This window comes from Phaethon lepturus, unplaced genomic scaffold (genome assembly GCF_000687285.1).
Source record: "Phaethon lepturus isolate BGI_N335 unplaced genomic scaffold, ASM68728v1 scaffold30583, whole genome shotgun sequence".
In the NCBI taxonomy this organism is placed as follows: Eukaryota; Metazoa; Chordata; class Aves; order Phaethontiformes; family Phaethontidae; genus Phaethon; species Phaethon lepturus.
In genome coordinates, this window is record NW_010528851.1 from 6,393 (window position 1) to 34,003 (window position 27,611).

General features: G+C 45.2%; 1 protein-coding gene across 1 annotated transcript; it reads right to left on the minus strand.

Annotated features, from left to right (window-relative positions):
* Positions 1 to 3,932: 3,932 nt before the first annotated feature.
* On the minus strand, positions 3,933 to 19,373 carry WBP1L (WW domain binding protein 1-like). Its single transcript, XM_010283786.1, has 4 exons — positions 19,305 to 19,373; positions 17,858 to 17,960; positions 6,774 to 6,935; positions 3,933 to 5,331 (listed from the first exon to the last, which is right to left on the minus strand). The coding sequence occupies exons 1-4, from the start codon at positions 19,371 to 19,373 to the stop codon at positions 4,592 to 4,594; spliced, it is 1,074 nt and encodes a 357-aa protein (XP_010282088.1). The 3' UTR covers positions 3,933 to 4,591.
* Between the last annotated feature and the right edge of the window lie 8,238 nt (positions 19,374 to 27,611).

Here is a 27,611-nt window from a genome sequence, read left to right on the forward strand (position 1 = left end):
GGGGGGGGGAGCGGTGCGGAAGGGGACGGGGGGGACACCAGAAACCAGTGGCTCTGTCTCCCTGTGGCAGAAGGGGCCAGAGAGAGAGGAATGGGTGATGGTGGAAAGGATGAAGCTTTTCCATTCCTGGCTGTTCCCACACTATAGCCCGGGTACCCCATGAAGCAGAGGCAGGACCTGAGGGCAGCAGGCAGAGCAAGCCCGAGCCTTCCCATCGCACAAACTCGTTTTGGGGGGCACAGCCAACCCCACAGCGCTCAGCTGACCCAGCTGCGCTATGGGGCTCAGCTCAGGAGCCCTCCAAGTTTGAGGGGCTTTACTTCGCACCAGGCATCAGACAGCCCCAGGCTGTGCTGGCGAGCAGCGGCTGGCGCGAGAGGAGCGGGCGACGCTCGAAATACCTGCGGGCTCTGCGGCGGGCTCTGCGCCAGGCGAGCTGAGTAAGCACAAACCTCAGGACACAGCTGTTCGCCGGCCAAAAACAAATCGAGAAACAACCCAGCAGGCTGTGACCCCCCCAGCACAGAGACTGCAGCGCTTGCACCACCGCCGCCACAGCCCAGCGCGCAGGCACCGGTCCCATCTGATAAACGCAGATCTGTGCTGCAAGGGAAGGCAGGAACCGGCTCTGATGAAGAAAGGGGACTCATCCCGGCCTTCCCCAGCTGCCGCGAGATGCTGCGGGGCTTGCCTCCAGCCAGGAGGCTGCCGGTCTGCCCCCATCCCAGCCTGGACCCGGCTTTTCCTATATAAATAAAAGAAGAAAAAAAGTAAGGAGCGGTGGGGAGAACCTCTCTGGGATGTGTTGCGCAGGGAGGGTGAGCGAGGGCCGGGAGACAGCAGGCTTCGGGGAGGCAAGGGGAGTTTATTCACCAGAGCGGGACTGTGCCCCGGCTCCCTGCCAAGCTCCGCTGGGAGCGGGTCACCGCAGGACGAGCCCGGCCAGGGCGTGCAGGGAAGAGGATATTTGGCCGTGGGAGCCTGGGCCACGCGGGGCAGGAAGCGAGCACAGCCCAGGCTCTTGCCGCTGACGCACATCCCTGAGCAGCAAGGGGCACCCAGGAAGCCCACAACTCCCATTGCCCAGCGGCACAGCCTCATGCTGTCAGCAGAGCCTGCTGATTTGCTTCTGTGCTGAAGGCTTGCTCAAGGTTTCCTACCCCAAGAAGTTTTCGATGGCTACGTGTAACCCAGAAGCTTAACTGCACTTCAGCTCTCCTTATTCTTGAGTTAGGCAGGTACAAGCTCTGAGAGCAGGCTGCCAGCAAGCACCAAGACACACCATTCCCTCCTCTTCCATCTTCAGCCAACACCCATCCACCGGGTTGTACAAACATGTGACTATACACTGCAGGAAAATCGTACAGGTGCTCCCAGAGGGGGAGTTTGCATCATCAGAGCTGAAGAGTCTGTCGGGAACACCAAGGTGATGCTGCCATAGCCACCGGCCCCAGGAACCCCCGTTGTGCCTGAGGGACCCTCTCGCTGAGCCACCCGTCCTCAGGGGACACGCCCCAAGCCCACCAGGATGCCCACCCAGTCCTTGCCCTCGGAGCCCATTTGAGTGTCCAAAAACATGCCATGCAAGCAGCACTGCACTGCCACAGACGCTAGCAAAAATAGACTTCAAGTACTATTGGCATCAACACTTAAAGCACATTGTAAAGAAAAACACCAAGCTGTGGATTGACACTCATTTGCTCTCGGTTGTGCTGTACTGTTTTGAAACGATGTATTCATGACTTTTTTATAAAACACTCGCCCCTTATAGCTGGAAAGGGGTGTTTTTCTGGTGCTCTGGTGTTACAGATGCACACCTAGCCGTGCCCTCACATGTCCAGCATTTTACACCCACAGCATGCATTCGGAGAAGAGCTCTGTTTGGGCTGTGTCAGCTTTCTACAGATACATGTGAGAATCAAGCATCTTTCTAAAGCTCCAAAGCTGGATGGAGCTTTGGGAGTCCTCTGCCTGCCCATGTTTTTTTTTCCTGAAGAGGAATCAGCCAGGATGTCTCCAAGGAGCTCACCTGCCCAGTGTCCTGCCCTGCACCCCTCCTCCTCCCCACACCAGCCCCTGCTCCAGGTCTAAAAGCCTGAAGCACTGAGAGCCACACTGATAGTCCTGCTCCTCCTCGTGCACGTGTGAGCCTAAGAGACATGGTTTGCACCCTGTTTGTTTCTTTATGGTCTTTAAAAGTCTGAAAAACCTCCAGGAGTCATAAAATGGGCACACCACTGCTTCTTCCCGACTTTTTAAGGTTAGAAACATCAGCTGGGCTTACTGATACTCACCTCAATGTCCAGAGAAGAAGTAGGGGGTTCCCCGGCCCTTAGTGGGGTGGCAGGAAAGCAAACACAGAGGTTTTTGTCTTATGCCAACAGAAACACTGGCAGAGGGTCTCCCACTGGCATGGGGCCGTCCCAAAGACGTACAGCAGTAAAACCCCACTCCATAAGGACTAATGGGCTTTTTAGCTTTCCCTGTAGTGCAAGGAACAAAGCCAAGTGCCAATACATTCAGAATTCCTAGGGGTGGCACTGGGGATCTTTAATTCTCTTCTCAAAAGATACACGTGTTCAGTGAACACAGCTGGAAGCAACCAGTCCCCGGCAGCCGTGGTGCACAGCGAGCCAGCCCAGCGCTGTGGCATGCACAGCCTCTCTGCTACCACTCACGCTCCAGGCATCCAGGAAAGAGGTCGCCTGAATCCAAAGCAGTCCTTCATTCCTAAGAGCACCCTAAGACACAAACTGAAGAGCTGTCTTCATCAGCTGTTCTGATTGAGGAGAAAGGCTGTGAAAGGCAAAGGAGTGAGATTCTGCTAAACCTTGTAAGGTAAAAGTGCTCTCCTCAAAAGTGTCTGTAAAATACTGAAATAAGCACCACTTGGCTTACTCTGTCATCTGTATCCAGCAGAGTGCTACATACCTCCAGCTAAAAAACAAAACAAAACCACAAACTAAAGACAAATCTTTTTCTTAACTCACAAAATGATACACATACACATGGGCAAGTTATCAGAAAAGGCATTATATTTTGGTTTCCACCCTATTTAAAACTGATTTTGGTTTTCAATCAATCAAATCTGGATATGTCTGAGTTCAGTTTTCAATTTTTTTTTTCCCCATAACAGTAATGATCTGGACGACCATAATTATAAAAGGGACGGGGAGAAAACCCAAGAACAAGATACATAGTCTGAACTGTGCTCTCTTCCATAAGAGCACTCTAGGGAATGTTAGTTTCAGCTCTTGTTGTTGTTGTTGTTTTTCTTCAGGTTGTTACTAACAAAATCTCTACCGTTTATTAAAGCAAAAGCTACAGTAAATTTTCTTGCAGTCTTACAGCAGGTTTTCATATTACCAGTAGGACTCGCATGCATGGATTGCAGTCACACACACACGCTCACAGACATTATACAGTAGCCAGTTGCCACCATTAAAAAAAAAAAAAGAAAAAGAAAACAGACATTCATTTAAGTGGTCAACATTAGAATCGCACCAAACTTTTGGATCAAAAAAAACCCCCAACAAAACAACTTGCACAGGTCTTCCACATCTACATGGTAAGTCATCCCTTCACAACGGACGGAGCTCTCGTCTCCATTTGTTCAACATGCATCGCTGAAGCTTGAAGGCACGCTGGCCAAGGAGAGCCCTGTCCTTTTTTTGTCATCTTAACTCAAGTGTGCTGCTTTTGGGGTGCAAAAAAAGGAAAAAAAATAAAGCCAAGCCCTTTTGCAGCACACCGCGAGAAGGTCATTCGGAGACCACAGTACTTGGAAGGCAGCCCAGCTGCCTGGATTCTACTCCTAACTGTGCTCTTGGAGGCATTGAAGGAATACACTTGTCTTTAAAAATGACATATAAAGGCAAATTTCTGCAAATCCTTTCTCTCAAACTACTTACGGTAGACTAACACTCCTTCTGGAAGAAACTGGTCCTTCAGTCACCAGCCTCACATGGGAAATTTCCTACCTGCTGTCTTAAACACTGAAGCACCAGAGATTATAGGGCTGATGTGTTTCAGGCATTCATCAGCTTTGAGAAAACTTAACACAAAACAAAACAAAAAAAGAAAAGAAATCCCCAATGCCTCAAGAGCACTTTATCAAACCAGAACTCTTGGGCTACTGATTGCCGGCACTGTCAGAAGCTGCTTGCTTCTGGGAAGACACCTGGAGGTTGAAACCTTACGGTGATTTCGTATCCTCCCAGGGTGAGATTTGCTGAGCTTTACTGATTGCAAGATAAAGCAGTGTTTTGGAAAACTAAAACCAACAAACTGATAATAACCATCACCAAAATCACCATTGGGAAAGTTCCATTTGTTAGAAGGTCTCATTGAGAAACATCAGTCCCTGCCCCGCAGAGCAGGACGGACACGATTAACAAAACCCAGAGTGATCCGTCCCCTGCAAGCCGGGCCTTCGGGAAGTAGTCCCCGAATTATATTGGAGGGTGAGAAAGAAAAATAAACTAAAAAAAGAAGGTTGTATCACCTTTTCCTCCTGTTAAAGTTTTAATCCTCTTATTCCACTTTTATTTCTTTGTTTTTTTCCCCTGATTTTCCCTTCCACTCTGCCACCTTAGCTGGGGGAGTTGTTGGTACGAGAGTTTGGAGAGTCCTGCTCATTTATTGTGTTCAAGAGTACACACACCGGCTGCCGGGACAAGTGGTGGTGGCTGTGTTCGCGGTGCTGCTCTTCTGTGGCATTAAAAAGCCCTTCCTCCTCGTCCCCATGGGGGCGGCCGCTGCAGCTGTCACAGAAGTCCAGGGGCCCATCCAGAGCATCATCGATGAGCCCGTCGAACTCCTTGAGGTCGTCATCATGATGGCCCCGGTTGCATACACAGACTTCGATGCCCGAGTCACCGGTGAAACGGCGCTGCCTGCCCGGTGTCTTGTCCTTTGTGTCAGGAACGGCACTGCTCTGCTCTAAGCTCTCAGAGCTGTAACCTTTTAGCAGTTCCTCCTTGCACTCTGTATCCTTATCGGGCCCAGCCCTCTCCACTAGCTCAGCTCCTGCACTGGTGCCTCCGGGCTCAACGCTTTGCATTTTGGCAACTGCTCGCTCAACCAGTGTGGTGGTGGAGGGCTCGGGGTCCCCGAGGCCAGGGGACCCGGTGTTGTCAGTACTGCTGTTATTGCCGCTGGGTGCTGCTGAGCTGCTCTGTGTTGGCTGCAGGTTTCTTGGTGTGTCTGGGATTGTGCTACTGCTCCCTGCTGGGACGCACTGCTGATGTAAGGCACTGTATGGTGGTGGTGGGGTCGGCGGTCGGTTCACGACTTCCTCGTAGGGAGGTAGTAAATAATTTGGCAAAAACCCTAAAAGTGGGAGGCAAGGAGGAGAAGTTATTTCATGAACAGCTTATCTCAGGAAACAAGTCACTAATACAGGTCAGCGTGTCATTTGTCATCTGCCAGCACCTTCCCACTGAACAGCTCAACAGGCTTTACACAGAGTGCCAAAACTTGGCCCAAATAAGACATGTTATGTTTTAGAGAAGCAGCAATCGCGGCACAGGAGGGCACTGTTACAGGAAGAGGTGGACACAGTTGGGAACAGCAGCCTGATCTCCTGGCTCTCAAGTCTATTCTTTGGGCTAGCAGGCAAATCTCCCCCCAGTGTTCTGTACCCCAATACAGCCCCATATACCACACCCAGGGATGGCCTGCATTGGCTGGACGGAGCAACCTGGGAGATAACTCGCCAGCCCTCTCCAACACTGGCTTCTCAGCTGAGTTTCCACTTTCAAGAGCAAAGATCTAATCTCACAAGGCTTTGTGCAAATATGAAGAGACATGACGAGTTACAAGGATCCTGGCTTTTGGTTGTTGTTTTAGTGCTAGATTCAGTGCAGTCAGAATAAATAGGCAGTACTGGCAAGACAGTTTGCTTTATTGTACTTACAGCCCCTCAAATCTCTGAAAGATTTTATTTCTTAAGAAGCCACAAAATAGTCTATATAGACAGAATGGACTTAAATACTGGAAACACTTAAAGATAGCACTGCAGTTTTCCATGTGCAGTTGCGTATCCCTGGGGCTAGGGAGGAAAGCGCTGCTGGGGATTATTTCTGAGGTGGCTGCAAGAGTTTAACAAGAAAAGCAAGTTCATACATGCAATTCAACAGTCCATTACAAGAAACTCAGTTGTGGTACCTCCAGTCAAAAGGCCAAGACTCACTGTTCGAGCACAGAGTGTAGCAAGGCACGAAAAAGAAAACAAAGCAATTGTACTTCCCCTGACCTGTGGGCAACAGTTCCTTCATGCAAACTCCTCGGGCTGCTCACCAGCAGCTTCATCTAGGAACTGCAGCACAGGGTGAGAGCCAGCATGGTCCCTGCTGAGGCACCACTTCCACCCAGCCTGTATGACTGAATTTTGTGAGGCCACTGCCCACATCTCAGTCCCACCAGCAGCAAGTGCAGGCTGGAAAGGAGGAATATCCATGAAGTCCTGAACAAGGTATTTTAAGAGCCTTCCCAGAAAAACACCCAGAAAATTGCTGCACTCACAGAATCAAATCAAGAGTGGGTGCAAAGGTGCTGTAGCTGGTGTGGTTCAACTCTGGATCCAAGAGGGCTCAAATGCCTGCAGCATCTGGAATACGTCACCTCCTCTCTACAAGCCAAGGTTAGGCAGCAAAGCTGCCCCTCGCCTCTTGCTGAGCCCAACCGCTGCTCCCCGCTGCCACCCAACACAGGAAACTCACTGCTGCCCTGCTCCCCATGACCTCCAGGAGAAAATGGTATGATGTACATACGGAAATAAAAGGGCAGGGCTGAATAGTTATGGGCTTCCCGGTAAGCGATCAGGTTGATCTCATGTTGCCGCTGCTGGGCCTGGAGACGATGTTTGGTGCGTCGGTGATGGCAAACACAACAGCAGCTGAGGATGATGATGATGGTCCACACCAGCCAAAACCCTGCAGTGGGGGAGAGCAAGTGTTAGCCACAGCACAAGAGCCACATCCAACCCCAGGAAATCCCATGAAGGTGATGGAGAAAATCATCAGAAAGCCTGGATCTGAACCCCGCACTGCTCTAAAGGCAGAAATATATGGTGTGCCAGGAGGCTTTGCCACAGACCCACCTGCGTGCATGACCGCTACTCTGGCAGCTTTGACCAAACTGGGTAACTCTGAACACACTTTGGTACAACGTGGAGTATGTTCAATAGGCACAACTCTGGAGGAGAACAAAATATGGAGACAGGGATAAACTCCACCCCCACCATCCAACCTACCCCTTGGATATAATTTCTTCTAGCTGAAAATATGAGCAGAGCTGTGAATAGCATTGAACTTGCCTCCCACAGCCACTTCAGTTTGCAAATAACAATCAAGACACAAAAGACACTCTGCAGATTGACCACAGAAGAAGAGAAAAACCCTAAGCACTATGTTTTGCTTTTGTTTGCACTGCTCTTTAATTTCCAGCCCAAAGCCTTCATTGTTACGCTTAACAAAAACATACTCTTTTTACATAAAATGTCTCAAAATATTTTTAAAACTTATTTTTGCATTCAATGTCTTAAATTACCCAGAATTAAATTAAACTAGCCCCCCACTCTGAATCCTCAAGAAACCTAACTTCTGCTCTGTTTGTGGTCACGGCTGGTTTCTGTGCACTATCGTACCGTTCGTACACTGCTCCTTAAAAGGGAATTCTAAAAGAGCACTTCCTGAATTTTCTCCACTCCCTCCAGCATGTGGAATAACCTCTCCTTTCTGTAAATCCCCCTGCACGCTTGCATGCACTACAAAAATGTTTCTGAGACACACTTCAGAGAGCTACAACGTTCACTCCAGATGAGGCTTTTGTCTTCCGCAACTGCAGCCCACAGCTCTACCTGCCTCAGAGGTGTCTGTCATCTTTTTAAGATCAGTTTTTGCAGCTAAGGATACCAGGAGACCTCCCCCTTTAGAAACATGTAGGCCTGGCAACCATCCCTCAGCAGAGATGACAACATTGTTTTTCTTTCGGTAAAACCTCTGCCACTCTTCATTATTCCTAAACAGACAAAATGAAGACTCCTAGTGCTACAGCCCATTTTCAGCACGGCCATTCTGCCATGCAAGATCAAACTGCCCTTTTCTCCCCAGTAAAAAACTCTAGTCCCACCTTTACAATACCTTGATGTTTTCAGCATCCCCTGCCGAGTTAACGATGTTTTCTCTGCTAAGAGCTGGGTGGGGAAAGGTGAACAGTTTAGGAATTCGAAGAATGACAGGAGTACTGCTCTGGCTCAGGACAAAGTGCAATCGACCCATACCGCCAATCTTAGAGCCCCGCACTGGGCTGTTTGTAGGTGAACTGGATATGCCGTATCGTGCCTCCAAGCATTTTGAGCAGGGACTTTCACCTCCCTGTGTCGTAACCCGAATTTTCCATGTATTTGGGCACAGCAAACAGAAATCTCTCTCCTGCCTTGTGCAATTTATTTCCCTAATGGACTGGATTCCGCCTTATACACAAACTTATCAAAATCTGCTATCAAATGAAGGTGTTACATGCTCCATTTTTTTGCTTGGCTGGAAATCAAGGTTCCTCAGCAGTTTTTCTACCCAGCCTGCTCAGCTGTACCATGAAGGGCAGAGGGAAGACTGTGATCATCACTCCAGAGAAGCAAAGGACAGAAGCACTGGAGCTGCCCTCTGCACTTCTTCCAAATCAAGCTGAGAAAGGGTCCACTGCCCTCCAAACATCCTCCTGTTTCTAAAAAAGCTTTTTTATATAAACTAAAGGGATTGGTCTAGTCCAACCTTCTGTCCAAAGCCAGGTACTTGCAACCACTGTCTCACAATTTGAAGACTCCCACCAACACACTTTATTTCTTGCTAAGAGAAGGTCCCTTGGCTCCTGTTTGCTGAGGAAGCTCTCATCAAAACCAGGTCATTGGCACAGCACACCACCATGCGCTGAAGCAGGCCTGCAGTTCATCTTCCAAGTACTCCTTATTTTCGAAGAGCAGTCCGTGATCATGCGTTCAAAAACAATGGAAAATTACACCCAGCTATCCAGGGATTTTAGCTTAAGTTATGAAAACAGATGCTTTTTTGGATTTTGACATTTGATCATGTCCTTTCCCAAGGACTCTAGATGCAGTGGTAGCAAGCAGTACTTAGTTAGTTAAGATGTTCTGGAGAACTGCCACCGTTAAGCAATCTCAGCTGTAGCAGCCGAATTTTCCTGCAGGGAATAACTGCTCCCACCCAAGCCTGCATCCAGAAGATTAAAAAAAGTACTTCTTTAGAAAACTTCTCTACCCATTCCAAAGAAATCCCGAAGTGCTTTGCAGACAAACCGATACACAAGCTCAGAGTAGGGGTCAAAGTAAGCTCAGCCATTCCTGGGAAGAAGCATGGCAACTCTGTAAACAACAGGCAGTCACAACATACAACAGTTAAGGATAATATATTAATGCTGGATCCTACTGAAACCACAGGTGGCATTTTAAGTAAACAGACCATAATTTACTGGATTGCAATCTGGCCACGGTGCCAGAAACAACACCTCCATCCTCGCGCAAAGGGTCTATGCACGCTTGCAACCACAAGTGGATGAGATCTGTTGTTTTTCATGGGAATTTCCAGAAAAAGAACCCACTAATACCACGTTACTGGTTAGTTTCATTAACCACTGACAATTCCTAGAGCTTCTAAGAATTACTCAACCCCTGACTCAGCATGAGCCCAAGGACTTGCCTGGATGATCACAGGAGGTCAGCAGCCTGTGCCCACAACAGCCATTTTCTGGCCTGGCTTCTGGCATCCTCTTCAATGGCTTTGCCCCCACCTCGTCACGCAACAGCACATCTGCACCGCAGGGCTGAAAGCCCCCCCAGTGCATAGGAAGCAACAGGATGGGACACCCACAGGTCCTGAGGCACACAAGGGCTCCTTGGTTGTCGCTTGAGCAGGGGTGCCAGAGCTGAGAGAAGGATCGGGTGCAGCTCTGGTTGCAAGCCCAGCACAGTGCTGGGAGTCCAGGGCCTCCATAAAAGGCTCTACAACGTGCCCTAGCCAAGGTTTGGGCACAGCTGCAATTTTGTCTGCAGAACAGAAAAACTGTAGAAGCCCAGCAAATATATAGTACGATCATTTATTTGGAATAAAGCTATGCATACAAGGCCAAGCACAAGTGTAAATATTATGTCTAAAAGTATGGAGTGAACAGTGAAGATGTCCAGGGCTGAGCTGTGCATTTGTACACCTGGTGATTCCTGGCTTCAAACCAGCAGGAGAGAGGTAAGCCTAGCAGACCACTGGCCCATGCACCCAGTGGAGCTCATTTGGAAGACGGGGAAGGAGGGGAATTTCAAATTCACTCAAAAACAACACTGCACCAGTAGGAAACACGGAGGCTGAGCACAGTAGTGGTACACGCTAACACCTCGTTCATGGCAAAAGCAGGTACCGGCTCTACCTTGTGCTGAAAATAGGTGAGATATACAAAGGTAACAGAAGTTTGGCATTAAAAGGACTCTAAAAGCCAAGTAAAATTGAGCTTCTAATTGCCTTTGCTGTCCCCAAAAGCCTTCCCCATCCCCAAAAGCCTCCCCCATGCTCTTCAACACGTGCCTCCTTCCCGAATGGACACAAGTTGGTTTTCAGCTGCATTATGCTGAGCTATCGCTGCAGTCACCGGAAAAAGGAGAAAAGGTTGGAGACATTGGGCATCTTGAGCCAAGTTTGCCATTAAACATCTGATTTGAGAGAGTATTTGCCACTGCCAACCTAGCAGTGACCACTGGGAACAAAAGCTCACGGCAATCTGAGGGCAACAGGACAGGCAGAGAGCAAACAGGGTCTTTGGAAAAACAACCACTGATATACAGCATCAACAGAAGCAATGCACCAGTTTGGAGCTATACATGCACTGGGGGGCCATTGGACTTGAAGGCAATTTCAGGCTCACTCTTGGTTTATGAAGAGTCAGAAGTTGAAACACTCTCCAGTCCAAAAAAGGCTGAGTCCTGAGAAACACTGCTATATTTTCTGTCAAATTCACTGGTGATGCCAATGGGTGGATAATGATGCAACCAAAGGGTGAATCAGACACAGCCAAGGACCTGAGTTTTACCAAGAGATTTCCCTGCCAGAGCATCAAAACCTTTCATAAAAATAAAAAAGAAGTGCTAGCCTCTTACCCAGCATCAGACAGGCTCAGAGCTGTAAGCTCTACACAAGCGCCAAGCTCAGAGACTCACAACAGGGAGCTGCAGAAAGACCCGTGAACAGAATTAGCTCCCATAAAAGCCATCTCTCGCCAGCAGAGGAAATACTGAAGAAAGAGAAGGCTGCTACATTTACAACGTCCTTGGGAAAGGGAGCCCTATCACATGGTCACGCTCCAGAGATGTTTTCTACCAGCTGTGAAAGAACATGCCAGGCTTAAAGCTTCAAGAAAAACCTTTCTGGGACACTGACCATAGTTTTGCTCAACCTTAAGAATAACTAAGAATAAAATAATTTGAGAATAATAAACCAGAGCATTCCCTCCTCATGAAAAAGGGGGGAACAATGTTCGGTCTGATGCTGTACTGTATTTGCTGCCTGGGATATTGCCATCAGCATTCCCAGTGAGGGAAGCTCCTTTTATCCTGTGCAAAATGGAAAACATTTTCTGGAGCATTCCAAGGGTAGGAACAGAGAAATCTGCCCTCAAGTTCACGGTAAACTTGGGCAAATGCCATGGCTCTGTTGGCAGGAAGTTCCCTAAAAGCAAGCCAAAACATACTGCAAAGTGTTTTTGTGTCTGCCTTACAAGCATCTGGGTAATAGCTTTGGCTCCATGAGAGGTGGTTCTGAACAGAAGGAGAAGTGGGACAATTTCATTGACTAAAAAGTGATGTCCCAAATGGTGGCCTCACAGTCAGCCATGGCTGTAAAAAATTGTCTTTCACAGGGCCAACACTATAATCGAAAATAGGAGAGATTTAATTGGTACCACAATCCAGATGCACTTGGGTTTAATAGTGTCCTTGGGCACAGAGACTGCATTGTCTCCTGCCACTTCACACACGAGCCTGTACGAGTCAACACTGCTGCTCAAGAATGCCAGATGAAGGATCCAGGCCATAGGCCTATGAGCACTTTAAGAAGGAAAAAAAAAGAAGTTGCTGAATGATGTGGTCCTCTCCTGCCTAACTCCTCCATACCTCCTGCTGCCTCCTCCACCTCTTCTTGTGCCAGCACAAAGTTGTGTGCAACTGTGGTTTGAGGAAACCAGAGCAGGTTGAAACTCATCTGCCAAACACAACAGCAGCAAGACAAAGACTGTGACTTTCAGTGACAGTTTTATGTCAGTTTAAATCAGTGGAACTGCAGCCCCAGCCTGCCCACACTGCAGGAAAAAGTTACCGAATGTTTGTGGAGTGCAATGGCAAAAGAAAAAAGCTGAAGATAACATCTCCAACTCCTGCTCGCTTGCTCCCAGACTGGTAGCTCAGACAAAAGGACATGGACGTTAACAGCCACTGGCTTCTAGTTTTCAGAATAGCATCCAGTATACATGGTACACCCACTGCCATGAGATAAGATGGAAAAAGACAGGTTTAAGAATAATCTTTTGCTTATCTTGCAATGAGAGTCAACTTGAGGCAGTAAATCTGCGGACACTGTTCTTATGTGTGTCTCCTGGGGAGGGAGCCTTTGAAGAGCAATTGCTCCTGTGCTCCAGAAGACACATTTGTAAGTCCAGTCAATTCCAGATGACTTACCCCTCCCAAAGGATCTATGTTGGTAAAATGCATGTTGAACAGTGGTCTAACAGAGATCAGAGGGGAACATGCAGCTGAGACCATGTCCAGAACGCCTGCGAACAAGATCTGGAGAACAGTCTGCACCAACAGATCTGGGTATTTGGTGAAGAACTGGGTTGGAGGTACAGAAGGCAGGGGGTGAAACAGCACCAACAAGCTCTCTTGCCTTTCCTTGCTGTTTAACAGAGAGCAGGTGGAAGCAGGCTACATGGGGCAAAAGTCAGTATCTGCAAAAGTCAGTATCTGCACAGTCAGACTATGCAAGAGAGCCTGCCTTCTCCTTTGGATTTGTGAATTTTACCAAGCCACACCAAAACAAGCTTAAGATGATTTTGCTGCCTGGATTAGGCTACAAAAAGTATAAGGAAATTGGGAAATAACTCCCTTAGTGACCCTATTTATCATGAGTTTCTGCTTGGTTGTGACATCTGTTTTGTCTGCCCTATACTTTCAGCTAGGCTTTGTCATGGGAGGGTTATTGCTGAAGAACAGCTGAAGAGTAACAGCAGACAAAAGTGAAGTTTGATACACCTAGGAAAGAGAAAGCAAGTACAACCATGTAGGAGGCTGGGTCAAAGACAAGGAACAGGGCAAACCCCTCTCTGAAAAAGGACATGGTTATACTGAAGGATAAGATAACACAGGCTGAGGAAGAAAACATGGGACTGATGTGTTGTCTAACTGAGGGTTTTAGAGATTGCAGCAAAGTCTTGGAAATGAATTCCTGTTATAAAGCTGACCTGGAACATGTACGTGGTACAGCAGTTGCTTTAGTTTTAGCAACTAACTGGATCCTTGCCAAAATTTTCTGGCAGCATGCTTTTTGGGGAAAAGAGTTGTCTAGAGATTCCAAAGGGAAGTGTGCAGAGATGAGCAAAATGTTCAAAATCAGCAAAAAAATAAACTGTGCTGTCTGCAAACAGAACATTTTTTCCTGTACAACCCTTCTACTAGGGCCCAAACAGTCCAAATCTTTTTTCTTTTTTTTTTTCTTCTCCTTTCAGAAACAGAGGGGCTCAGTATCACTGCTAAAGCAGCCAAAATGAAGCAAAATAGGCACATCCAACATCTGAATACTCACTCATCACCAATGCTGGTTTGTTGTACAGTACTGAAATGACTCAAGACCAGCTAAGCCCTCTAACTTTGAAGTCCTACAACTGAGATCTTCTGCACGCAGTGACCAGCCAGTTTCCATGCTCTGTGATTCCTGAAGCACAGCGAACTATTCTTCCAACCATACCATGCAAAATACTTTCTACACATTTGCTTGCTGTGTTCAGAGCCTCTGGAATCATCTAATTTCCTGCTGGTCCTCAACAGGTAAGGACAGACACAAGGATGGAAGTCAGGAGATCTGGATTTGGTTTTCAGTGCACATTATACTCTTAAACTTGGGAAAATCCAGAATGTCTGAGCCTTAACTCTTAACCTGCAAAATGCAGGAACTGCATTCCACGATTACCTTCTCTCCTGTATTTTGAAAAGTAGTATTTTGGAACATTCAAACAATAAGACACTTGTCAGGCCTGGACAAAGGCCAACATTGGAAAACTCCAGCAAATCACAATCACATCATAACAGACCTGAATAAAAACCGTTAGTAAGCAAAATCCAGTGGCTGCTGCCGTTCTCCTAAGACCACAGTCTCCCCTTGGGGACCATGAGCTCTCTGGGCATCCCAAACAAATTGTTAGGCTAAAATGTTGAACCAGCTCAACCATCACCCAAAGAAACACCTTTCTATATGTAAGGATATGCAACACTAGAGCCCCTTCTTCCCTTTTACTTTTAATGATTCTATTCCAAGAAAATTAAAAGACATACTGCATTTTTTCCCCCCATGTTACCAGCTACCAAGCTTGAGCTAAGAACTAACTAGACCTTTATAGATCTATTAGACTTATTTATATATATAAATCTGGATATAGTTTTATTATTTGGCAACACGGCACTATTTTTTATTTAATAAGAGATGGGTGGGGAATCTGAACCGGGCTGTTATCTAATTTTAAACACAGGCTGTCCACCTGCTTGGCATATCATGTTCTCCATTCCTCCACTCCACCCCTTAACAAAATAATACCTTGATTTTGCATCCTATTCCACTACCCTCAAGGACTGGTTTAAAATTAGTGTGACCTTACTTGCTGTCTAGAAACGTTGAGATCAGCCATTTTCAAAGACAAACTTCCCTCAAATTCTTAAAGGGGGAAAAAAGATACTTTTTATGGGGAAAACTCCAAGTAGCCACCAGACAGGATCACATTTCAGAAGGCATGTCCAGCAAACACAGAGCAGTTTTGTTTTCCATTTCAAATGCCACCCTCCTCTGCTTCTTCTCTCCACAAAGCTGTGGTGGTAAATAAATCCAGGACTTAATTCAACAGGAATAGCAAGAAGGTCTGCTTTCAGGCACACAAAAGCACTGGTGGTCTGAGAAGGTCAAGAGGAGCAGAAAATTCTCAAAAGCTACTTCAGTACATGCATACGCTGGTTAAAATCAAAACACAGAGCAACCATGAAGCCATACTTAAAAGGTGCTGCTAATTTAACTGTTCATTAACCAAAAGTTGTTATTAATTTCTAAAAAGCTGATCTATTCCCAAGCATGTAGAGCTGTTGCTCTCCACATCATCAATTCTCTGCTCATATTAAGACTATTTACATATACTATCACTGCTATTCTCCTCGAAGGTCTTAAGAGTGCCTCACTGCATGTATCTTCCAAAGACATTCAACAATTCCTGGAGCAGCTGATAAGTTCTGCAGCTGTGGTTGCAAGCTCTAGAATATGAGTTTTTATTTAAAGGACATGCTCCCCCTGTGCCTTCTCCCACCCATCCCAGAAACTTTTTTCTAACATTTATAATGGCAAAGAAAGCTTTGAAAACATTAGCCAATTTTAAATCAATGTTGGGCGTTTGCCTGAATTTGCAGGAAGCCTAGAAGAATAGGTCTCATGTTTGCATTATTCCTCTCCTGGTAGTGTGGTATATGATGCTCTGGAACGCAGAAGGAATGCAAATCTCAACACAGAAACCCCTTCCTCCAAAGGAACCATCCAGCAGCATATGCCACTAATATGTTTATTCCATGATCTCAGAGCGACTTGTATGCTTGCCCTAGAAAGAAGCCTGATATATTCTGCTTTCTTCTAACAAAATCTGGTTTTATCTTCCAAGAACTTTTATGACGCAGCTAGGCACTGCCAAGTATAAAAGTCTGTGCCATACTGAGAGTGGAAAGATAGTTAAAGTAAAATCATTCCATTAAAATGGCAGGGGGCTATTGTTTGGACTCTATTGTTTGTGTGCAATTCAATTAAGCCTCTCTTTCAAGATGTCCATGGGAGAAACATGGTGACCACGCAACAAGCTCCAGTGTGCAGCTGTACTTCATGCTATTGCTCAACTTAGATCCTGCTTGCCACAGAGCCTGTAAGCCCTTGCATACACGCCATCTTCCTCTACATTCCCACCCACACAAATCCAAAACCAGGTCTGACCTTCCCCATTCTGCTTTGTCCGTGCATCCCCATATAGTTCAAACAAATTCCAGCCATCTGTCCCACCTTGTGCTGCTGACTGCTATGATCTGAACCAGGCAGTCCAAGGCTGCCATGTATTTATCCCTGTTTCTCAGCCTGCTACAGTCCCTGGAGCTGCCCCTGCCCAGTCCTGAATTGTTTCTTGAACTGTTTGGAGACTTCTGAAAATAAAGCTGCTGGAAAAGGTCTGCAATACATTCAAATCCTGCTGTTAGTATCAACACAGCCAACCACTACAGTCTAATGGACAGTGTATCTTGAAGGAGTCCATTAGAGACTCCTGTTTAGTTTACAACCACATCCTCCATGCTTCATTGGTTAATTTGAAAAGTAAAAGCATGTTTTTAGACTAAAGGATGAAGTATCAGCTACTCCTGTCCCTGGATCCAGGTTAAGTGACAGTCTTCGTATGCATAATCCATTTCCACACACACGCTACTTTGAGAAAGTGAAACTGTGGGCACAGCAGAGAGATTAAGTAGATAGCACAGTTGCATAAAAGCTACAAGATACCATTGGGTGTGGTAAGAAAGTATCTCCAGTCTCTAGCATGGGGGTACAATGTTCAGAGTTCCACATTTCCAAATCCTGGGAGCACAGATGCCTTTTCAGCCTAGGCTCCCAGCAGTACAACAGCATGTCAACATCAGTGTTCAACGCCTTGTGCTCCTCCTCAGGAAAGGAAAACACCACTAGACTGGCACAACTCTACAAGTTTGCCTTTAAAATTCAGTATTTCTTACTTTCCTGTCCTTTCAACTTCCCATTGTTCCATATATCTTTATCGGGAGTTTTGCTGGCCTGCTTTGACCTGCCTGCTGCAGTCTAAAGGGACTTAGCAGGTATAGGCACTCAAATACTCACTGGAAACATGTGTAGTTTTAAATCCCATATTTTGGGAAAGAGGAGATAAGAGGGCTTGCAATGGGCAGTGTACGTTCCTCACAGCCCACAGCATTCAGCCACTGTCAGCCCACAAGATTTGCCTAAGACTCTCTCCACCCAAGGAGCTGTGCTCCAAACACAATGCGTCCTGAAGAGAATAAACATCCTGGCCCGTCTCCTTGAAATGACAGCTTTAAAAAGATAAATCAGATTGAAACTGTTGTTCTTGCAAAGAACTAAAACAATAAGATGAAAGATACTGAATTAATTCTTTATTTGAGTGTGTCAAACTCTAGCGTTGCACGTATTGGCATTCCTCTCTCAAGCGTGGTTTCCTCACCCGCATACAATGTTATTTTGCGTACCCTCCGTGTTGCCCAGATCAGTGAGAAGACCAAACAACAAATCTCCAGTCATGAACGTGGCAAGACAACCCCTTACTCCGCAAAAAGCAGGCAATGCCCACTGTAACAATCCTATTTCCCTTGCCGTATCAGGTCAACTCCAGTTTGTGTTGCAGTGAAATGCAGTGGCAATGCATAACAAGGGCTGAATGCAAAACCCCATGGGACACAAGCCAGACTTGTAGTATGGTATGAGAGCCATGCAGATTAGGAAGGGAAGCCATACAAAATGGAAGGACTTACACCAGAGTTCATAGTAGTAGTTGCAACACTGGGATTGTCCACAACAGTGGCCCGTTTCACATATGTAACTTTGATTGTTGACACCCATGCAGGTTTCCTTGTCCTAAAATTAAACAGACACACTTTTAAGATGCTTTGTCAGTATCTTCTGTAAATGTAATTTTTTACTCAATGATCTGCAAGCATTTGAAGAGTCAAAAGTTATGGTCTTGGGAAACTCTAAAATACTTAAAGAGCTTAAAATACACCAAAAAACACAAAGGATTGTTCAGAAGAAAACCCCTCATCTCCAAAATCCAAATGAGTTACACTGCTTTAGCAGCTAGTCAGCACTGCTTTCTAATCATCCCATTCCTTTTCCATTAAAAGTTACGACGTTTTGGGAGCCAGGCATTCTCTTAAAGAAGACATGTCATTTGTTCCCCATCTTACACAATATCGCTGCATTACTGGGGCTGGATGCCAAGCAGAGGAAATGCATTCGTAAACAGAACATTATAATTTGAGAAAAACTGCTTGGATTCATTTAGATCTAAATGATAATTACAGTATGTTCCTGCGAGATTCCAATCTAAAATGATTCCTTCATAATTAGCCATGTGCTTTATATAAGATCAGCATTCCTGTAACACTTCTTCCTAGAATAGTGAAGTAGTCCAGGAGCAGGGCCAAATCAGCTGTACTGTATCACCCAGCAAGTCCTCAGCACACTTAAGATGGAAAAGGACTACAGAGTGAGGTTCTCAGTCCCCCACGAGGTGCACCGCTTCACAAAAGTCTGTGTTTTCCTGCTAGTCTGAAAACATGGGTGGGAAAAAGTACAAAACACAGGAAAACAGAAGCATTTTACAGGTTGTGGTTTGTACATCTTCTAACGGGTTTTGGGACAACCTGGAAGTTAGAAGACACTACACAGTTTCTTAAGAAGCAAGCATCTTAATAAAAAACATTGATGTTGCAAACAAACCTGTAAAAAGTCTAAAATTTTCACTTTCACAGAAAATTTATTGTAAGGAAAAGAAAATGTGGGGAGGTTTATACTGAAAGATGTGTTGAAATAATTCATTTTATAAGTATCACCTTTCAAAAAACAAAAACAAACAAAAAAGCCTAGCAAAACCCAACCAGCTAGGAAGAGCAGCAAACCCAACCAGCAGGCTACAGGAGTGCGCATCGGTGGATCCCAACAGTTGCTGAATTGCAGTCTTCCTCTATTTTATTGAAGTGCACCATGGCCACCTTCTCAGAAGCCTCTGTGGAATCACCATATGTGCAAAATACAAGGTCCATTTCAAATTATGGACCACCTCACTGAACAAGTGATGTAAGGCAGCAGTTTCAATGCAGAAGAGTCCTGCGCTAAGTTCCTAAGGGGACTCAGTCTATTTGGGGATCTGGAGGAACAACAGCACTCCCCCACCATGCAGCACCCTGGTTGGAGCCGTACCTCCCCAACACTGAGCACCCCTTTTAGAGCAGCAATGTAACTTCCAAAGGCAGAAGAATCTCCTACCATCTAAGGTTCAACAGAAAAGATCCCACACTACATTTTTCTCCTAAGAAATCACACCAGCTTTTGAAAGGGTTTTGATCATGTGATGGCAAACATGACTCAGCACACAGTATACCACTTCCCCTCTTTCCACAGGTATTATTTCCACAAAAGGCTCTAAAATGCACCAACAGGCCATCTCCTTAAAGCTCACCCACAGAGGCAACAAGCTGGAGGGGTACCTGTCTCCTGTTTCCAGGAAGAGAAGAACATTTTGCTGGACAGACCAGTCAAACTGCTTTACTGCAGGTAGCTAAAGCAAACATTTTATATTCTTGTGTTGAAATGCCGCATGCCAATAGTAGACAGAACGTTTTCCTACAGGGTAAGGTGGTGATTTCCATCTCTAATTGGAGTGGCTGATAGGAACTTTTAGGAGACACTGTTGAGCTGGCACAGCATTTTCTGCTTCAGGCATGCTATTCATTCCAATAACTGTAATTTTAGTCAGCAAAAGAAGTAGAAACAGGACACATCTGTTCTCTTATCTGTTCTTATTAGTTTATTTACACTTTCCCTCATTTTTGTTGGCCTTGCAGAGTTAATGCAACTGATGAACAGCATAGATTTTGGCTCTCCTATTAACAGAATTGAGAAATTAAGATCCCGTTACAAAATTGCAATCCTCTTGGTAATGGACAAGCCAGAAAGCGACCAGCTGAGGTCTGCGGTTGTGACACATGAAGATCAATGTGACCTGTTGAACCAGCAAATGAATCACATGGAGCTGGTGAAAGAACAGAGTCCCACAGTGCCATTTCAGGAACTCCTCTGCATCACAACACTGATCCATCCTTGACCACCTGTGTTTACTCTGCAAAAATGTCTTCTATTCAGTGTTGTCTGCTTCAAAGAGTAACAATAATTAATTGAAGCAACCTGTAACAGCTCCAACATCACTATATTTTTCCCATTTAAGAACTTGCAGCAAGTCCTGTTTTCAGAGACTTTCATCACATTATCCTTTTATTTGAACTTCCTGACTTCCTCTTGCCAACCTTATTATAGCGGAAACAACTTTTCCACAATGCCATATGCTTATGTGCAGGGTTCCTTCTTGTTAGCCCAGCTAGCAAACAGAGGACTAAAATAAGGGGATGGGAGTACATGTTGAACAGAAGACCCTCAACAGCTAGGTTGGCATTCTGCAGGTTGTTCCTGGCTGCTTTTGGAGACCCGAGTCTCATGCAACATCCTGCTTTCCCATCTAAAGTAGAATTCAAATCTTACTGTCCGGAGCTTCTTTACACACTGACCATAAGAAATCATTTTCCTTACTAATGCATAAGTGCTTGTACCTTTGAATACGTCTGCAGTTAGCTTTCAGCTCCCACAGTTCAGAAAGCCCAGGGTTTTTAAGTCCTTGTAGTGCCAGCCACCAGCTGTGCTACTCAAAGTCCATGCAGCTCCCCTTGAGCCTTTCTGCAGCCTTTTGCCAGCCCAGCCACCGAGTGGTTTCTGGGAACATGGAGCCATCTGACTTGGTGCCACGTGTCAGACCCAGAACTGTCACCCTCGTTTCCAAACAGTTTCACAGAATCGAGGAATAATTTAGTTTGGAAAGGATCCCAGCAGGTCACATGGCCCAACCCCTGCTCAGAGCACAGCTACCTCCAACGCTAGGTTACTCAACCTGGCACAGGGAAAGAGGTAAAACATAAAGGCACCAAATCTTCAGCAAAAATTTACTAGGCAAAGATGCCAGCACAAGGAGAGCACTGTTTTGGGACATGTTACAGGTGTCTCCTTTGAGTTGAGTGTTTCAGTCTCCTTTCCTCTCCCCACTTAAGTCAAGGCTCATTTCTGTGAAAAGCTGAGCCACTGTATGGTTTCTTGCACTGTTTTGCAAGCCAAGGAAGACGTTATGCACTGCCATCAGTACAGGCCATGACAGGGACCGTGACATTTTTTGTCAGGAATCTTCTGCCTACCACCAAGCACTTCGATCAGGCTTCAATTTCTAATTAAATCCCAGCCTGCACTTTTCATACCATCTGTGTTGTATTATTCCTACTTCCTTCTCCCATTCATTCTTTGTGTCATACACTACCAAATGGTAACTACTTAAGACACATCAGCAATATAGTTATCTATAGCCTAAATGCCTCCTGGAAACAATATCACAAGTGCCTGTGCTATGGAAGCACACTATTTCCTCTTTCACACCAACAGGCATGGACAAGGCACAGGATTGAAAGAGTAGTTTTACAGGTAACAAAAGTATTTATGGGCGAGGTGAGGGGGGAAATCTCACAGAAGCAAAGTTGGAGCACTCATATTTTATTGACCTGCCTTTGTTTCTAGTTTCCATTGCAAGTAGCACTTGTAATGATCATTTTTAATCATTCTTAGCAGCATGGAGTTTTTAATCGAACTACTACAAAGAGCTTGTGTTCGGGTTTTTTAGGTAGTCTTATGAAAACAAGAGAGTGGGAGGGTTTATTTTCAAAAGCACTTCCTTCCCCAACAGCCAGTGGCTACCACATTCCAGTGCAGGCTTCTCTGCTGAAGGACAGTCTTGTTTTCTTGTTGTCCAGGCAAGCACATCCCTGCCTGCCAGCCTCTGTCCAGCTAACTGTAGATGCCTCCAGACAGGATTACTAAGCAGCATCTACATGGGTCTGCTCTCAAACAGCGTTCTACTCCATTAGAGCAGAATATTCTTGTTTCGCAACTAGGAAGCCTGAACATGCCATCTGTTTTCTCCCACCTGCAAAGCCTAGGAGGTTTCCAGCTAGTTTCAAGGGATTGGCGTTGTCCTATAAAGCAGCACGTCCTCTAGGCTGCATGTGCATCAATGCCTCCTTGGCATCATCTTAAGAGCTGAGGCAGATCTGAGACACTGGACTCGCTGGATCCCTGATGTACACTCCAAAGTTGGGAGCTTTCAGGAGAAGGCTGTCAGTCCTGGAGTCTGTTTTCTCTCCCCATCCGGTTCAACAGAGGCCATTTGTTAAATCTGGTGCACACTCTCTCATGAAACCGGTTGAGTTGGGAAGACCTCATCTTGATGCGTTTGGAGAGTCTCTTCATATTTTAGATGTGGCATTTTGGATTAGTTTTCATTTTTCATGAACTTTATAAAGAAACTTTCTTTGAATAAAAATAAGATTTTTTTTTTAAACTTATTTTTGTGTTGATATTTGGCATTTGTGATAAACCTACAACCATGCTGGCAACTCTGCCAGCAGCTCACTTTTGCTGTCAAGTGCTTTTACAAATAAGCCTTAAAATATCCAGCAGTGGTAGGTATAAGAGAACTCAAGGCAGTGCCATATGTTGTCACATCTGAAGCTACAGCAAACATTAATGTTAGTGTCAAGGAAAAAAGCCAATTATTTCCTCCACCTTTCAGTTTAGTATTGGACCTTTGCTGGAGGTCTGTGTCAAATTAAAGGTCAAAATCTGGGGCATGATCACAGCAGGAAGCATTCATAGAGGTCTGCAGGTTGCCTGAACTGCCCCTTGCTGCAAAAAAGGATAGAATCAGACCTCCTTACCCTACTTTTGTGAAGGCTTGCAGTACTAAATGGTTGGGTTTAATACCCATAAATCTGTTAGGATTTATTGCATCTGAAGCCAATGTAGGAAATGGAGGGCAATGAGAATTGATTGACAGTGGAGTGTCATTACAACAAAAGGATCAAGGCACTTCATGCTTTTCTACTCTCGAAAGTCAGCAGTTAACCTGGGAACATTGTTGCTATGTCAAAAAGGAGAAAGATGAAGATGAGCAAATTCCAGACCAGTGTGGCTATTTTCCAAGCTGAAAATTAATATGTGCAACTGCAGCAATGAACACCACAGCCCACACTTAAAAGCACATAGCTGGCAGCAAACCACTTACAAAAGACGATTCCCCAGCTGGCATTAACCAGGTAACCAAAACCAGCAGTAGCTGATATCACAGAGATCTAATAACCATTTCAGCTTTTTGCTCTGTCTTCTCTTGCACAGAAATCCGGCGTCCATTACTCTAAATATGAGAACCTTGCATTTACATGGCCTCTGTGTGTCATTCAGCCTGCCAGAGTATTTATTCATCCTAACCTTGGTAATGCCCTGACACCCTGGAAAATGCTTTGAAATGTGACTTGCATTTACTGGCAGCAGGTTATATGCCATTCCTCTCTTCTAGGATAGCCAGTTTTTTAGACCTACTGTAATTTCCTATTCTCTCCAAACTTCGTTACAGCATTTGTCAAGGCACTACATAGCAAATTATTATTTGAACTGGAAGAGATGGGGATTAATAACGGAATGACAGGGTGACTAAGGAACTGAGTAACAGGCGTAAAAACAGTGGGGCACAGCAAAGAGCCCAGCAGCAGGCTGCAGGGAGACTGCCAAGCTGGCATCCACCAGAGGGGAAGATGCTGCTGGTTTTAACAGGACTCGGGCTCAACCTGTGACCACTCCAGACCTTCCGGTTTCACAGCTCTCATAGGGGACTTTGGTAATAAGCATCTATTTAATAATAATAATAATTATTATTATTATCAAAAAAAACCCCTGACCTAGTTATTTCACTAATCTCATTACTTGCAGGCAGCAGTCCCTTGCTTTCAGTACCCAGCCACACCCGTAACAACAAAGCAGGATGGATTTAAGCAAGGTGACAGACTCTTCAGAAAAATGTATTAAAAATACTTATTTTAAGTAACACGCAGTAAGTATTTGAACCATATATATTCTTTAAGCACCCAAAGTAACAGAATGGAAGTGATTGTCAGTACCTTAAATGTTAGAAACAACCAACAGGAAAAACTGTATTTGATACCCCCTATTTATGAGTTACCACTGGGCTTTTACTCAAACTCACGTATCAGACTATTACTAGTGTTGGTCAGCCAAGCCCGTCAGCAACAGCTCATGAGAATGCAAACACAAAGCTACCAAAGAAGAGGAGCATCTCTGTCGGGTAACAGACTCAAGTGGTAGCAGGTTAAAATCGCTACTGAAAACATCAGGCTGGAATGCCAAATCTTGCCATAGAGTTTACTATACTTCCTGGTTTCCCAACTGCCCCCCAGTTCTTGAGCAAAATTCTTCTTAAATAAAAGATTACTAGAACCTTCCAGAGAAGGACAGCAGGTGGGATCGCAGCACGGACAGGTAGAACTGCAGGGGAACACTGAATCACCAGGGCACCTCAAGGCTGACACCCACCTGGCTGAGTGTGCACCAAAGCCTCCAGTCATCTCCCATCTCCATAAACACTACACTTGCTAGTCCTTTTATGGAACATAAAAGCAAAAATCCAGCATCTAAGCAAGTGGTGTGCCTTTGGTGGGTTCAATTTAACAGAAGCACACGAGTTTGGTAAAGACGAAACCGGCTTTAATTGCTGGGAGTTACAGGAACCTCGGGTGCCAGCCCCTGCCAACACAATGGAATAAATTCCTGTAAGCCTGCCTTATGACAGACAACTGAGGCCAGGAAATAAATCAAGTCTGGACATTTCTTCATAAGACATCCACCACAAATTTTGTTTTGCTGAAGGCGCGGGGGCACGAGGCGTTTTAAGTGCAAACATCAAAATACTTAAAATATAAGTGGGGGAGGAATGATGCCTCTGAGCTGTTCCAGGCACAACAGAGATCTCCAAAATGGGAATTTTAATCCACAACATTTATTGCTTCACTAATGCCAGCATCAGGAGAATTCTATTTAAAACACCATGATTAATCAGCCATAGCAGACCCATCTTCACCCCCAGCGGATGCAGAACCTCCAAGGTTTTATTAACCTTTATCTGAGGAACAAATTAGTTTGTTGCATCCATTTACCTTGAAGAAATACTCCAACAACCTTTAAAGGAACACTGTCCTTTCACAGATTGTGGACACTTTGATGCATTTCAATAAGAGACGGTTTCATTTCTGTTTATTGCAAGTTTCACTTTCAGACTCCAAGAGCTGCACATTCGCATTTTAAGCGCCACGTGAAAATGTTTACTTCCTTCACGCCTTGCTAGAAGCTTCCCAGCTGTAGTCCCAGCCCTTTCACATTAAAGATAGACACTTCTAGGAAATTATAGCTTTGAGGAGGCTGTCTTGCATTTTGTTGTTTTAAACCACTGAACACCTGACAACACTGAAAACCTTCAGCAGTTAAAATTAAAACTGAAAAGGTTTGGAATCCAACATTTTTAGCTTTTTTTTTTTCCTTTTGTATTTATGCAGTGAACTGGATTAATGTGTTCAAGCTTCCACCTGGAACCCTAAGAGGAAATGCTCACTTAAAACTGAAAGCTGAGATCCTCTACAACCATGTTTCCTGGGACAGGAGCTTTAAACACCCACATTGCACTGATGTCAGATAGAGTTGACCTAGCTTTTTAGGCATTTAAACATCACTCCCACAGCAACAACCAAAAAAACCCCCAAACCCTATTTTTTATCACTCGTTCGGCAGCCCATCTGCTGTGCTGCAATGTCACTGGGTCCCAAAGAAAGGAAGGCAGATCCAGGGGAACCAGCGGTTCCGCGTGGTGCAGCAGCGAGCAAGGGGGGCCTGTCCCCGGGAGCCGAGGCTCTGACTGCGACCGTTCTGTCCTCGTCACGCAGCTCACGGGTGGGCACCCCACTCGGCCCCTTGTCCCTGTGCCTGCCAGGTGCAGCCCAGGATCCACACTCCTTGTGTTGAGTGGGAACAACAACAATAAAGGACACTCCAGACAACCAAGTGTTTACAGTGTGAGTGCAAACACAAGAGACAATAGAGGCGGATGCATGACGAGATGTTCCTGAATTCCTCCCACACTTTTAATTAAATAGCACTGTTCACTAACAACCCTTCCCCCCCCCTTTTACAAGTGGAAGAAGAAATTTCTGAATACTATCTGCACACAGGACACAATCACAAATATTTATAAGGTTTTTTAAGTCTAAAAAGGATTAAAACACTAGATTATTAAAACTAAGAACAGTTCAAGCAGCTCTTTCCCACTATATCCTTCATCAGTGGATAAAAATAGTCCAGAGCTTTGCTCTTGTATTCTTGAGGCAACACCTTTTTTCTGCTTCCTGTAAATGCTTCTCTATCAATGCTGAAAACTTACAAACAGAGGAGAAAGTACCATCCAGCCCACTGAGGTAATTAGATATTCGCAGTCTGAGCAAATGAAGCCGAATTAGACCTAGCTTCTGGTTTTACACCTTATGTAGCACCTCAATTGTCCCAAACACCGCTCTAAAACAAAAAGATTAATTTAGAAATAGGAACTTTAGAGAAAAACACACTCGTGAGACTCGAGCAACCTCAACATTTAAGCCAGCTATGTCTCACTGCAAGTTGAGAGTTACCTAGAGCCATTCAGCCTTCGTGCCCAAATTTCCCTGCTTGGTTCAGTTCTGAGGTTTTTAGGGAAAGTCTCTTTGCCCTGAGTGCTAACAAGTGAACTATTATTATAGCTATTGCATTCAGTTACAGAAGGTCATTGTGCTAGAGGTAGTTTCTTATGTAAAACTGTTTTCAGTTCAGTAGGGAGGGGTGTGCGAAGGGAGCTGTATTTCACCAAAACCTGAACTGATAAGGAAAAAAAGAGACAGCAGTGTTTACTCAGCAGTGTGCTGTAAGCCCTTTTGCCTTTGTTTCTAAACAACTGAAAGTAGGTAGTTTAACATATGCTATGGTCCAGTTTTGAATTTTTAATTCTAAATTAGAAACTGCAAGCAGCACTCTGATATCATGCAACATCTATTTATTGTGGATTACAGATCCCAGCAGTGCTGGGAAGAGTTTACAGTTAGATTCCCCTACAGACATGCCTCCCAGACCAAAAAAAGGGTTTGCTCTCCCGGAGCCTAGGAACACATAGTTGGCACCTCCTCCAGCGGGGAGCAGCTGGGCAGTTGCTACCGTTTCTCATTCCGCTCGACATTACCAGCTATTAAATTATCCCAAGTTTCTTGTTCAAGCTCAAACTCTCCCAGAACAATTAGAAAGTCACCAAGCTGGGGGTCACAGTACATTGCCATTTTCCGTTTGGTGACCTTTGTCAGAGATGAGAGATAGATAAATGTCTGTTTTGTTGTGTTGTTTTGTTTTTTTTTTTACCCCCCAGTTTAACAGTCAAGATACTGCCTGTACAAGAAAATGGGTCCAAGTTTGGCATGTTTTTAAGCAACATAAACACAATTCCATATTAAGGACTGTGGACAATACCCTAAACACCAACCAAATAAAAACCACACAGGA